General features: G+C 37.9%; 1 protein-coding gene across 2 annotated transcripts in view; it reads left to right on the top strand.

Moving 5' to 3' along the window:
* Positions 1-1,049, top strand: part of LOC140468933 (NAD(P) transhydrogenase, mitochondrial-like) — a 64,875-nt gene extending 63,826 nt beyond the window's left edge. For both annotated transcript variants that reach the window (XM_072565054.1, XM_072565055.1), the window contains exon 22: positions 773-1,049. In XM_072565054.1, the coding sequence (XP_072421155.1) occupies positions 773-919 (147 nt within the window). In that variant the 3' untranslated portion in view covers positions 920-1,049. The remainder of the gene's footprint in view (positions 1-772) is intronic.
* The last annotated feature ends 11,475 nt before the right edge of the window (positions 1,050-12,524 follow it).

The raw sequence follows: 12,524 nt of genomic DNA, 5'->3' as shown, positions 1-12,524 counted from the left end.
ATTCTGTTTCTCCATTATACATAACGTCACGCCTCTTTACACAACATTACATACTTTTGAAGAATGTCATTAGTAATTAAATTTATCAATTGTCTGCCATTCCTGCTTTGTTGATTATCACTTTTGTAGCTAAGGGCATCTTAATATCCCTGCTCCAACATTCACAAATTCTTACTGTTCTTGTTAAAATATGTATTTATGAATTATTTAATCAGCAACATCACAGTTACCATTTCTGAAGAATAGTAGAGGTTACATTGTGGGCAGCATTCAGGACAGAAAGCTATAGTATGGTTGAATGTAGGGAAAAGTCATTGTTCCCTTACCCTCACAATCTGAGACAAATTGCCAGAAAAGCAGCCTCCACTAGTGTAACGTTTCATATAAACTGATCCATGGCAGCCATTTGATTATTAATTAGCTATTCATTGTTTGAGATTTTTGCACTCTGCAAAGCAGTAACATAATTGAAAGGATAGTTGAGATGCCAGAATAATAGAGAAACACTTGTTTTCCAAAATTGGATTGGATTCTCACAAAAACCAAATTAGCACAAATATTAATTACTCTTTATGCAAAACAACTTTGGAAAAAAGTCACAATCTGGCTATTGATATAGTTGACTGTGAACTGAAAAAAGATGTGTGAAGACAAATAATAGGCAACTGAAACTCTATATGCATTTTAATTAATGAGATAAATTCCAATTGAATCTAACATTGTGCACAAGAATTGAATGAGCTATCTGTCTGAAACTTTCTTCCACCTGCAGGTTATTGTGATGAAGCGAACCCTTGGAGTTGGCTATGCTGCAGTTGACAATCCAATCTTCTACAAACCGAACTCTTCAATGTTGCTTGGTGATGCAAAGAAGACATGTGATGCTCTGCAGGGCAAGATTAGGGAGATGGAAAAATAAACATTGATATAGAAATGTTATACTAAAGAAACCTGCTGTTCTGGTCCAGAACTTCATGCTTTGAAGATTACAGAAACTAACAGAACACATAATCCAGGGGAAATTTGAAAATAAATATTTTCCTATATTATTTGTATTCATGATATCTTTTATTACCGATATTGTTTTCATGGAAGTTCCAGTTATAGTACTTGCATCAAGTTACAATAAATTAATTCCAGGTTAGATCAGGAATGCTAGCATCACAAATAGGAATGACCTCGAAACTACTGTTTGTTATTCAATGTTTTTCATATTTCATTTTATTCACGTTTTAATATTTTGACAATTTTTGTGGATTTTGAAGAATTAGTGCAGCTGAAAATTAGGGAACCAAATTAATTGGACATTAGGGATAATTGTGGATGAAAAAGGAATTAACTATTTCAAAAAATGCTACAAAGAAAGGTTTTTTAAAATTCTGCTTCATTATCTTTTAATTGTTTTCTGATTATTTTTATTTGTAGTGGATGATTGATTTTTAAAATATTTTAGTTTACATTTTTTAATTTCCTGGAAAAACAAGGAGGGAACTGAAATCCATGTTCGCAGCAGCAGAATTGTTAGCTTTGGATTAGAGATTGCAATTACTGCTGGAAAACGGAAGATTGAAGGCAGCAGTAAAAAGGAGGAAATACCAGGAATTCTAAAAGAGAAACAGGAATGGATAACAAGTAAATTATTTTAAAGTTCTGCAATTATCACATAAGTGACAAGTCTGTTGATGCTACTGGAAGAAAGTCTCATCTCTATAAGGTCAGCATGGTGGCTCAATGGTCAGCACTGCTGCCTCAGAGCACCAAGAACCTGGTCTGGGCTTCAGTCTCGGGTGACTGTGTGGAGTTTGTACATTTTTCCCTAGAGGGGAAAGATATAAAAGAGACCGAAGGGACAACTTTTTTACGCAGAGGGTGGAACGTCTATGGAATGAGCTGCCAGAGGATATGGTGGAGGCTGGTACAATTGCAACACTTAAAAGGCATTTGGATGGGTAAATGAATAGGAAGGGTTTGGAGGGATATGGGCTGGGTGCTGGCAGGTGGGACCAGATTGGGTTGGGATATCTGATTGGCATGGACGGTTTGCACTGAAGGGTCTGTTTCCGTGTTGTACATCTCTATGACCCTGTGACTGCTTAGGTTTCCTCTGGGTGCTTCAGTTTCCTCCCACAGTCCAAAGATGTGAAGGTTAGATGGATTGGCAATGCTTAATTGTTCATAGTGTCCAGGGATGTACAGACGAGATGGATTAGCCATGGGAAATGCATGGTTACAGGGATAGGGTGGGGGGGGTGGGTCTAAGTGGGATGAACTTTGGAGGGATGGTGTGGATTCAATGGCCTGCTACCACACTGTAAGGATTCTGTAAGTGATTTGCAAAATGCATAATGGTTTGTGGAAGTCACATCATTCAGTAAATCTGTCAAACTAGATCCTATTGTCACCATATGTTAAATATAAAAACATATATTGGGTGTTGAATGGCACCATGACCAGTGTTTCACCACAATGAAAACTTTTGTAATGAAATCCATAGGTGGTAGTTTCATTATACTATTAATTTAAATAGTCTAGGGTCACTCATTCAAATCCCACTAACGCAAATAGTAGAATCTGAATTCAATTAATGAACCTGGAGTGTAAAGCTGGTTTTGATAATAAGGGCCATGATAGCTGTCATTAATAGTTGTGAAAATCCATCTGGCTCACACAGTACCCTTTAGGGAAGGAAATCTGCCATTCTTACCCGGTTTGGCCTAAATGTGACTCCAGACCCACAGTAATGTGGTTGACTCTTGAGTGCCCTCTGAAATAGCCTAGCAAGATGTTCACTTGAAGAGAATTTCTGGAAGGGTAAAACAATGCTGGCCTACATCCCATTTAAAGAATAAAGGGGGAAAAAGTACAAAAGCAGATGATCACAATTCCTTTTAAAACTTGCTGCAGGGCTTGTGTTGGCAACTGTATGTGAGCATGACTGATGGTAGTTTCATGTGAGAAAACAAACTGATGAAAGAAACAAATGCTGGATATTAATTTAGTGGTGGGAAATATATGAAATATACGAGTCTGTTCAGTGTTAGTAGGAGAAGACTGGTGATCACTTTACATGGAGGTCATCGATCAAAAATATAATCTTCCATATTTTTGCAGAATCAGATTAAGTGACTGGTACTCAGGGAACAATATATTGTGTCAAATCAGGTTAGAACAATGTGAACACAGTTAGAAACTGAAAAGGCTATGAAGAGGAGGGTAGTACATAAAGTAGTTTTATGGAATCAGCAATAGAAAGTAATCATTGTAACATTTTTAATTGTAAATGAATATGTTGAGTAGTCTTTGAAAATGTGCTTCCATTGTGTCATTTCAGTGTAAATGAACAATTGCTAATTACTGAAACCTTTTTCTGTTGTCATTAACATTGACAGAAACCGAAGTGAATTTGTTAACTTAATTGATAAATAATATTTAAGCTGTGCTTTGTTTTATTAAAGGTTAAATGGGAAGACCAAAACACATAATTAACAACATAATCCACAAAACCATACCAAGCCAAGCAGATGTTGTACACTGAACATAATTGCTTCTTCACTCTGACTCACCAGTGCATTTGTTTTACACATGACACTGTTGAAGATGATAATAGTCCAGATTTTGCAGTACAAATAACAATAAGTATTTGACATTTATTAAATAATAAATTTGTAAAGCAAATTCTAGTGATGAAGTCCCCAGAGACTTTGCTTTATTAATTTTGTGTAAAGAGAATCATTGAATATATGTGACAGTATGAATTTGCTGTACTTGCTTTTAAATAGCCAGTAGATAGGCCAGAAAAAGTTAAATTTTATCTATTACCATTGTGAAGGGTTTTCTTTTAAAAGCGTAATTATTTAGTACAGTAATGCCAAACAATGTCTAGCACAGAAAATTAACTTTTACAAATGTGGAGTAACATTCCCTCAGCAGAGTTCAACAATACCTTTCTCAGCATTTCGATTTTGCTTTCTGTGTGCGATTTCCCAATGAATTAACTATTTTAACATTCCTGACTCAGACTCTGCACTGCTCAGCAGTAAATCTTTAATCTGGTTAAAATGATGCACAATTGCTTGTCTTGTTCACACAGGTCCCAAGCACTCTGTAGTGACTGTCAAGGCCTTCTCATTACAGTCCATCCCAGTGCAAACCTCAATGGAAAAATCTGTGCTGATAATTAATGGACACTGGGATCATTCTTTTTTACACCTGGCAAAATCTAGCCCAATTTAGGAACTAGTCTGAATTCTGCAGCTCTCCAAAATTTTACTGTGACAAAAACAGCATTTTCCTTAAATACAGTTCTGCCGATTGTGTTTAAGAAAAGTCATCATTTCTACTTGAAGCTGGTAAACAGAATATGACAGTTGATTCATATTTATTAAAAGTATTTAAATAAAAACACTATGTTGAAAACAACAGCGATGTCCCTATTCGAACAGACAGAAATTAATGCTTAAGATAGAGACTTCAAATCTTTCAGCCCATTGTAGAGTTATAGGTGTTAGCTATTCATGTTTAGACACAAACATATTAACATATCTACTGCTACCTCCCACGTTCAAGAATAGTAGAAATTAGTCAGTGAAAAGTAGATTTGAAAACTAGCAAAGGCTGGTACAAATGGAAGAAAACAACATTTTTAAACGATTTTTTAAAAAGCAAACTGAAATTATGCACATCTGCTAAGTATGTTGAGGCCAGAACATTTCAGATCCAAAAAAATTTATAATGTTGAGCTTGGTATACAACCAATGAAATTGGGTAATCAGGTTTGAAATCAGATTTAACGGTGGTACTCAAAAGCAAAGTACTGCATGTGCCAGAAACCTGAGACAAATGCAGCACCATCTGATACTATTCTAGATCATATTTTTTAAAACATTCTAACAATTTCCATTTCTGAAGAAGAGTCATAACAGAATCAAATGTTAACTCGAGTATCTCTCTTCACAGATGCTGCCAGACCTGCTGAATTTCTCCAGCATTCTCTGTTTGTAGTGGTACTTCAGGATATGATGTGTTGAAGAACAAAAAATCAGTTTCCATGTAAAATGTTTTAGCGGCATGTCACTTAATCAAGTAATTAATATAAACATAGAACTACAAAGCATTGAGAATGAAGTAGTCAGCTAAAAAATATATATCTTGCATTCTAATCTGGTACAAACACTGATTAAATACTGTAATGATTCAATTTAAGAAATGTAGTGCTATGCCAAGCCAAAGAAACCTGTCCATCCTAATCAACAATGCAATATTTTTTTCAGTGGTAGAGCTTTAATTATTAATGTCAGCTAAGCGTACTGGTATGCACTGGTACTTGTATCCAATTAATGCAAATAGTCTTTTTATACATGTCTAATTCTATTGCCTTTGACTAGAAAAAGTCTTCACACTGAACCCAGATGAAAAGCTGCTGTTGAGTTTTTAATCATTACCAGTTGCATAGCTTTTCAAAGCTGCAGGGGGAAAAAAATTATTCACGCTCTAGTGGCTCTAATCCAAGTTGGCAATCCTGAGTCATAACAGCTCCAAACCCACAAATTGAAGTACCGTCAGACTTGTGGCTCCAATCCAATCTGCATATCATGGACAACACGGTTCCAGATTCGATGAGGGGTATGTGCTGGCTTTGGTTGTCACAATCTTACAAGATCCCAAATGGAAGTGAGAAGCATTCCTAGCATGACTACTTACAGAAATCCCTCTTCCTTTTCTTCAACTCTATTGCTGGTCTTGTTCTTGTACTAATGGAAGCTCACATCTAAAACCATAGTTTATTTCTTCACGCCTCACCCCGAGAGTGTCATTGCAATACTGGGGATCCCGATTGATGAACGTCCAACTTATGAATGTTTGTACTTAACAAATGTGATCCCATATGGTGGGCATGGTTTTAAAGATCTGACATACAATCATTTCCTGTACTTTTAACCTGCAATTTTATATTGTTCTGCATTGCGCTCCAACTTATGCACAAATTGACAGTCTCGAGAATAGAACCTATTTGCAACCTGGACTGACTGTAATGTAATTTTAGGATGCTCTGCACAAATCTTATGTATCTAAGAATTTCCACAATGTTTTTCTCTTTATGCATTTACAATAATGGCGCATCAGTAATCGGATATTAGATGAGAGAAGTTGATAATAGTAATGTTTGTCGAGGTTGAAGCTGCTTTCAGGGCTCCAGGTTTATAAAATCGTGAGGGGTATAAAAAAGGTGAATGGCAAGTGTGGGGGATTCCAAGACTGGGGGTATATTTTTAAGGTGAGAGGAGAAAGATTTAAAGAAGACTTATGGGACATTTTTTTGTTTACACAGTAGTCCATGTGTGGATTGAACTTCCAGAGGAAGTGATGGATGCAGGAACAACATTTAAAAGACATTTGAATAAGTTCATGAATAAGAAATGTTTGGAGAGATATTGGCCAAGCGCAGGCAGGTGGGATCAGTTTAGTTTGGAATTATAGTTGAACCGAAAGGTCTGTTTCCATGCTTTAAGACTCTGTAATTTGTCATATTTGTACATCTTCTATGTTCTTGATTTGGAGATGCCGGTGTTGGACTGGGGTGTAAAAAGTTAAAAATCACACAACACCAGGTTATAGTCCAACAGGTTTAATTGGAAGCACTAGCTTTCGGAGCGCCGCTCCTTCATCAGGTGGTTGTGGAGGACACAATTGTAAGACACAGAATTTATAACAAAAGTTTACAGTGTGATGTAACTGAAATTATGCATTGAAAAATACCTTGATTGTTTGTTGAGTCTTTCAACTGTTCAAATACCATGATAGTTTCACTTCTTTCATATGTAAATCACAAAACATTGTTTTTACAAGTTACATTCTCAGGTTAACTATAACAATTGGTGTTAGTTAGATACTATGTTGAAGGTGTTAGCCCCCTGTGTTCTCTGTCTGTGCCATAATGTTTAGACTGATTCTAATTTAAAAAGTGAGTTAACAGAGTCTTACATGAATTTATGCAATTTTTGAGCAAAGTACAATGTAACTCTGCAAGTACAAATTCACCCCACAAACGTATATGTGTGTATATGGGCTTATGTGAGTGTGTGTCTGCCTGTCTGGGGTGGGGGTTTGTGAGTGTGAGAGAGAGTGGTTATGTGTATGTATGTGAGTGTAGAGTGTCTAAGTCTGTGAGGGAGTGCATGTGTGTGTCTCTGTGTGTCTGGGGTGGGGGGTTGTGAGTGTCTGTGAGAGGGAGTGTATATATATGTGTGTGTGTGTGTGTGTGTATAGTGCAATGGTGGTCATCTGACCCAAGGTTGAGGCCCTCCCAAAGGGTACGGAACTTAGCTGTCAGCCTCTTTCGCTGCTGCCTGTCCCAAAGTCTGCCTTGGAGGATAGTCACCCAAAGGTCTGAGGTCAAATGTCCAGGTCCACTGAAGTGTTCCCCAAATGGGAGGGAACACTCCTGTCTGTTGATTGTTGTGCAGTGCCCATTCAACCGTTGTTGTAGCCTTTGCTCAGTTTCCCCAATGTACCATGCCTCAGGGCATCCTTGTCTGCAACGTATAAGATAGACAACATTGGCTGAGTCAGATGAGTATCTGCCACGTACATGGTGGGAGGTGTTCCCACATGTAATGGTGGTATCCATGTCCACACTCTGACACGTTTTGCAGTACCTACTGTGACAGGGTTGTATGCTGCCTGACCTGCTGTGCTTTTCCAGTGCCACACTTCTTGATTCTGATCTCCAGCATCTGCAGTCCTCACTTTCTCTCAGTAAGGAAAACTGGCCAGGTTATATATTGGATAGTGAATCCATCGCAGTTCTTAAGTTAAATCTCCCCTCTTGATTTGCAAAGTGATCGATCTCCCTATACATTACAGTTTAATCTGATATTGCTTGTAATGCATTCACTAGAGAGGAAGAAAAAGACAACCAACTCCCATTCCTAGACGTGATGGTACAGAGAACACCGAATGGAGAATTCACCACAAAGGTATACAGGAAAGCCACACACACAGATCAGGTCCTAAACTACGAAAGCAACCACTCCAACACACACAAAAGAAGTTGCATCAAGACACTGTTCAAAAGGGCCACAACACACTGCAGTACACCAGAACTGCAAAAAGAGGAAGAAGAACACCTATACAATGAATTCGCCAAAAACGGATACCCCCGCAATTTCATCAACAGATGCCTAAGGGAAAGACAATGGAATGAGGACATGCTGTAACCCAAAGGACTAGCCACACTACCATACATCAAGAGTATTTCCAAACTGACAGCCAGACCACTAGGACTCATAACAGCACACAAACCAACAGCCACTCTCAGACAACAACTCACCAGAACGAAGGACCCAATACCCAGCATGAGCAAAACCAATGTGGTGTACAAAATCCCATGCAAGGACTGCACAAAACACTACATAGGACAAACAGGAAGACAGTTAACGATCCGCATCCATGAACACCAACTAGCCACGAAACGACATGACCAGCTATCCTTAGTAGCCACACACAGCAGATGACAAGCAACATGAATTCGACTGGGACAACACTACTATTATAGGACAAGCCAAACAGAGAACAGCCAGGAAATTCCTAGAGGCATGGCACTCATCCACAGATTCAATCAATAAGCACATTGACTTGGACCCAATATACCGACCACTGCAACGGACAGCTGGAACTGACAACTGGAAGCGGCAGATTCAAACCACTACAAATGGCGGAGGAAAGATCACAGAAGGGCTTCACATGAGGCTCCCAAGCACTGAGGATGTCACCTAGACGGGATGAAACGTCTGCAACACAAATTCCCAGCTCGGTGAACCACAACAACGAGCACCCGAGCTACAAATCTTCTCACAAACTTTGCTTGTAATGCTGGCCAAGATGTGGAATTTGTTGTATGAGTGGGGCAAAAGGTGTTGAAAGTGTTAATCATTATATAAGTTAATGGACTAAAGCAGCACCAATGACTTGGGTGGAAAATTATCCTGATTCTTGGCATATTAGTAGCTATACTAATAGCTTCCCAAGATCCAAGTTTGCAATCAGTTTAACTGACTTTTGCGGTCACAATTTTCCTACAAGAACTGTCTTTCAGTACTGTTGGGTTATTTATGGTGGGGGGAAAAAAAAGAGACCAGGCACTTTCCTGCTCTGTTGATGTATGACTCCTGCAAATTCATTTAAAGATTGATGTTGAACATTTTTATAGAAATATGTATGGAGATTCTTGACTAAAAGTGGATAACAAGGATTGGGTAAGTAAAAGTATGGAGAAAAAAACCTGATATTTTATTTGGAGAACATTGCTAAGCATTACCACATTGGAGTTTTACAATGCTACCAAACTGTGTCTGTTTCAGAGACATAGGTCTAACACCAGAAACATGGCAATTAATCCATATGTAATAAACTGTCAGAATAACAAAAAAAACTTGTTGGAAGTGCAGCAGATACATCTGAACACAAGTTAATGCTTTAGGTAGAGACTTGAAATCTTTTCAAACATCATATAATAGGTGTTAGCTGTGAACATTTGGACCCAAAAACATTGACATGCCTGCCCTTAACTCCCATGTTGAGAAAGTACTCTGAAAAATGGATCTGTCAATGCAAAGGCTAATACAACTGGAGGAAAATAATTTGAAGCCCTGATGAAAGCTTCAGTTTTCAATCAATGCACAATGCTGATCTCCGTATGCAACCAATAGATTTCTTCAATAAAGTTGGAAATCAGATTTAACAATATTACTCACGTATCAGAAAGGCTGCTGCACAAAAAAAGACACTTTCGTGTAAAACCTTTCAGCAAAGTGTCTTTAAAAAAAATGATAAATATACCCATAGATACATATTTCCTTTGATATGCTAATGATAAAAATGCCTGAGGACACAAATATCTGTCATTACTTGTTTATGGTCCAATGGCATTATGTTGAGATGAGCGATTTAGACTTCTTATTTATTTTGTTTTTATTTGTGGAATCTGAATACACACAAGATGGCTGACAAATTTCACCTGCTTAACACATCAGTTCCCTTTTAGATAATTCATTCTGTGTAAGGTAGTTTTAGAAATCTTGGAGAATGTTTGTAGAACATATTTAAACATTGAACTTAAGAAAAATAACAACGTTATCAGATGGAAACATCCTGGTCATTCTTGATCGGTCCACCTGAGCATGATATTTGGATCTTGGGAACACTGGGTTATCTCATTGGCAATCAATACTGAAAAGTGGTCATGTAAAACCACTGAAGTCTGTGTGTACTGCACTTAAGAATCACTTGAGATTGTGTGCTCAAATCTCTGAAATGGGGCTTGAACACATATTATTGATCCTGAGAAATAAGCATAACACCATTGACTCATGACTATCTTGGTGCTAAGTATAAGTATATATTCTGATTGGGTGTTCATCGGCAGTTGGGAAATTGCCCATCAATAAGCAGAAAGTTACTGGTCCAGTTCCCCCTCTTTTCTCCATAGTCCTTCAATCCTTTCCTTTTCAAATGTTTATACTACTCCCTTTTGAAAGCCACAATTGTTTCCAAACTCAAGCAATGCATTCCAGATCCTCACCACTCATTGCATTTCCTTGTGTTACCTTTTGTTCTAAAGTAGGATCTAAAGATTTGCAAATGCTTAAAGAAGCAAGCATAGGAAAGTGGATCAGACCATTTTAGGAATTATTACAAAAACAAAACCCTGGAGATAAGACGCTAGATCTCAAACTAATTTTTTGATTGATATATCATGAAAAAAAGATTAATCTGTCAGTGTTCACTTAACTTAAGTTAAATACTTTAAATTTCAAAAACAACATTCCTTGTATATTGCTAAGATTGTTAATTTATTATAGATTCAAAAGTATCCTTGTATATATTATCATATATTATCGTTGTATATATTCTTGGAACTGTTTCTTGTACTGACACTTGGATATCACAGCATGTTGTCTTGATAATTGGAATTTAACACTAATTTTGTTAACAGGAGGAAGCTGCTGATAAAAGTGGAAAGGGCACTTGCTAGCAGAAGATCTCCTATTTAGACCACAAATGTGAGAAATGCTTGGAAGGTAAGTCAGAGAGTGAAGGAGATCAAGAAATAGGCTTGTCATCGACTTAGATTTCATTGCAATTGTTGGATTCTCTTCTATCTCAAGCTATTCTTTAATTCACATTTTGCAACCTTAGTTTGGCGATACATATTACTAAAGTATTGCTCTGATAAAAGTAAAACCAAGGTCCTGACTGCCTTCTAAGATGGGCAACAACACAATGCAAAGAAGAGCAGGAAAGTTCCTCCATGTTTATCATGTAAGTGATATCACTAAGATTATTAATTTATTTTAGTGCTGCTTTCGGACATGGCAATGTGCACACTGCAATGTGTCCTACACTGGAGCATTGTCTTAACTCCGAAAAGTACTTAATTGACTGTAAAGTGCATTGTAGTTGTGAAAAGTACTGTACATACGCACACATCTAGGAGACAGCACAGGTTGAGGGAAAGTGGTTAATAAGGCAAATAGGATCCTGGACTTTACAAAAAGCAAGTAGGTTATGGTGAACAACGTAAAACACTTTCTGCCTCAATGATAGCATTATGTCAAATACTGGGAATCACCTTTTGGGAAGTTTCTGAAGGATTTAGAGAAGGTGTAGAAAATATCTATGAGAATGATCACAGGAATAAGTGGATAGTTTGGAGAAGCTAGAGCTGTTCTCATTGGAGAAGGTTGACAACAGATTTTAAATTGAGGAATCTGGACAAGGTGCATATAGACAAACTGTTCCCACTGATGGGAGGGTCAAGAACCAGAGGGCATGAATTTAAGATGAAAAGAAAAGAACAAAAGGTAACACAAGGAAATGCAATGAGTGGTGAGGATCTGGAATGCATTGCTTGAGTTTGGAAACAATTGTGGCTTTCAAAAGGGAGTAGCATAAACATCTGAAAAGGAAAGGATTGAAGGATTATGGAGAAAAGAGAGGGGACTGGACCAGTAGAGATCTTCTTGCAGAGAACTGACAGAGATACAGTGGACTAAATGACCACTTCCTGTACTGCGGAGACAGTGAGGACTGCAGATGCTGGAGATTGGAGGTGAGAGTGTGTCACTGGAAAAGCACAGCACGTCAGGCAGCAACTGAGGAGCAGGAAAACTGATGTTTCAGGCTGGAGCCCTTCATCAGCTCATTCCTGATGAAGGGCTCTGGCCTGAAACGTCGATTTTCCTGCTCCTTGGACGCTGCCTGACCCGCTGTGCTTTTCCAGCAACACACTCTCACCTCCTGTGCTGTACCTATTCTATGAATTTATAAATGGGAGTTCCTTCTTTCCAGCAAATTATCTTGATAATGGTCACATGCACCAAAAGTACACACAGGCTGATTATACTTGACTGCTCCTCTTATCTTCTGACTTACTCTCTATTGAAGGTAAATGTTTATCATTTAATCTTTGGATTTACTATGATGATGAAATGTTTGGGCAGGTTTTAAATCCCTCCCTTGGTTGC

This window comes from Chiloscyllium punctatum, chromosome 48 (assembly GCF_047496795.1).
Source record: "Chiloscyllium punctatum isolate Juve2018m chromosome 48, sChiPun1.3, whole genome shotgun sequence".
Lineage (NCBI taxonomy): Eukaryota > Metazoa > Chordata > Chondrichthyes > Orectolobiformes > Hemiscylliidae > Chiloscyllium > Chiloscyllium punctatum.
This window is presented reverse-complemented; position numbering and strand designations above follow the sequence as displayed.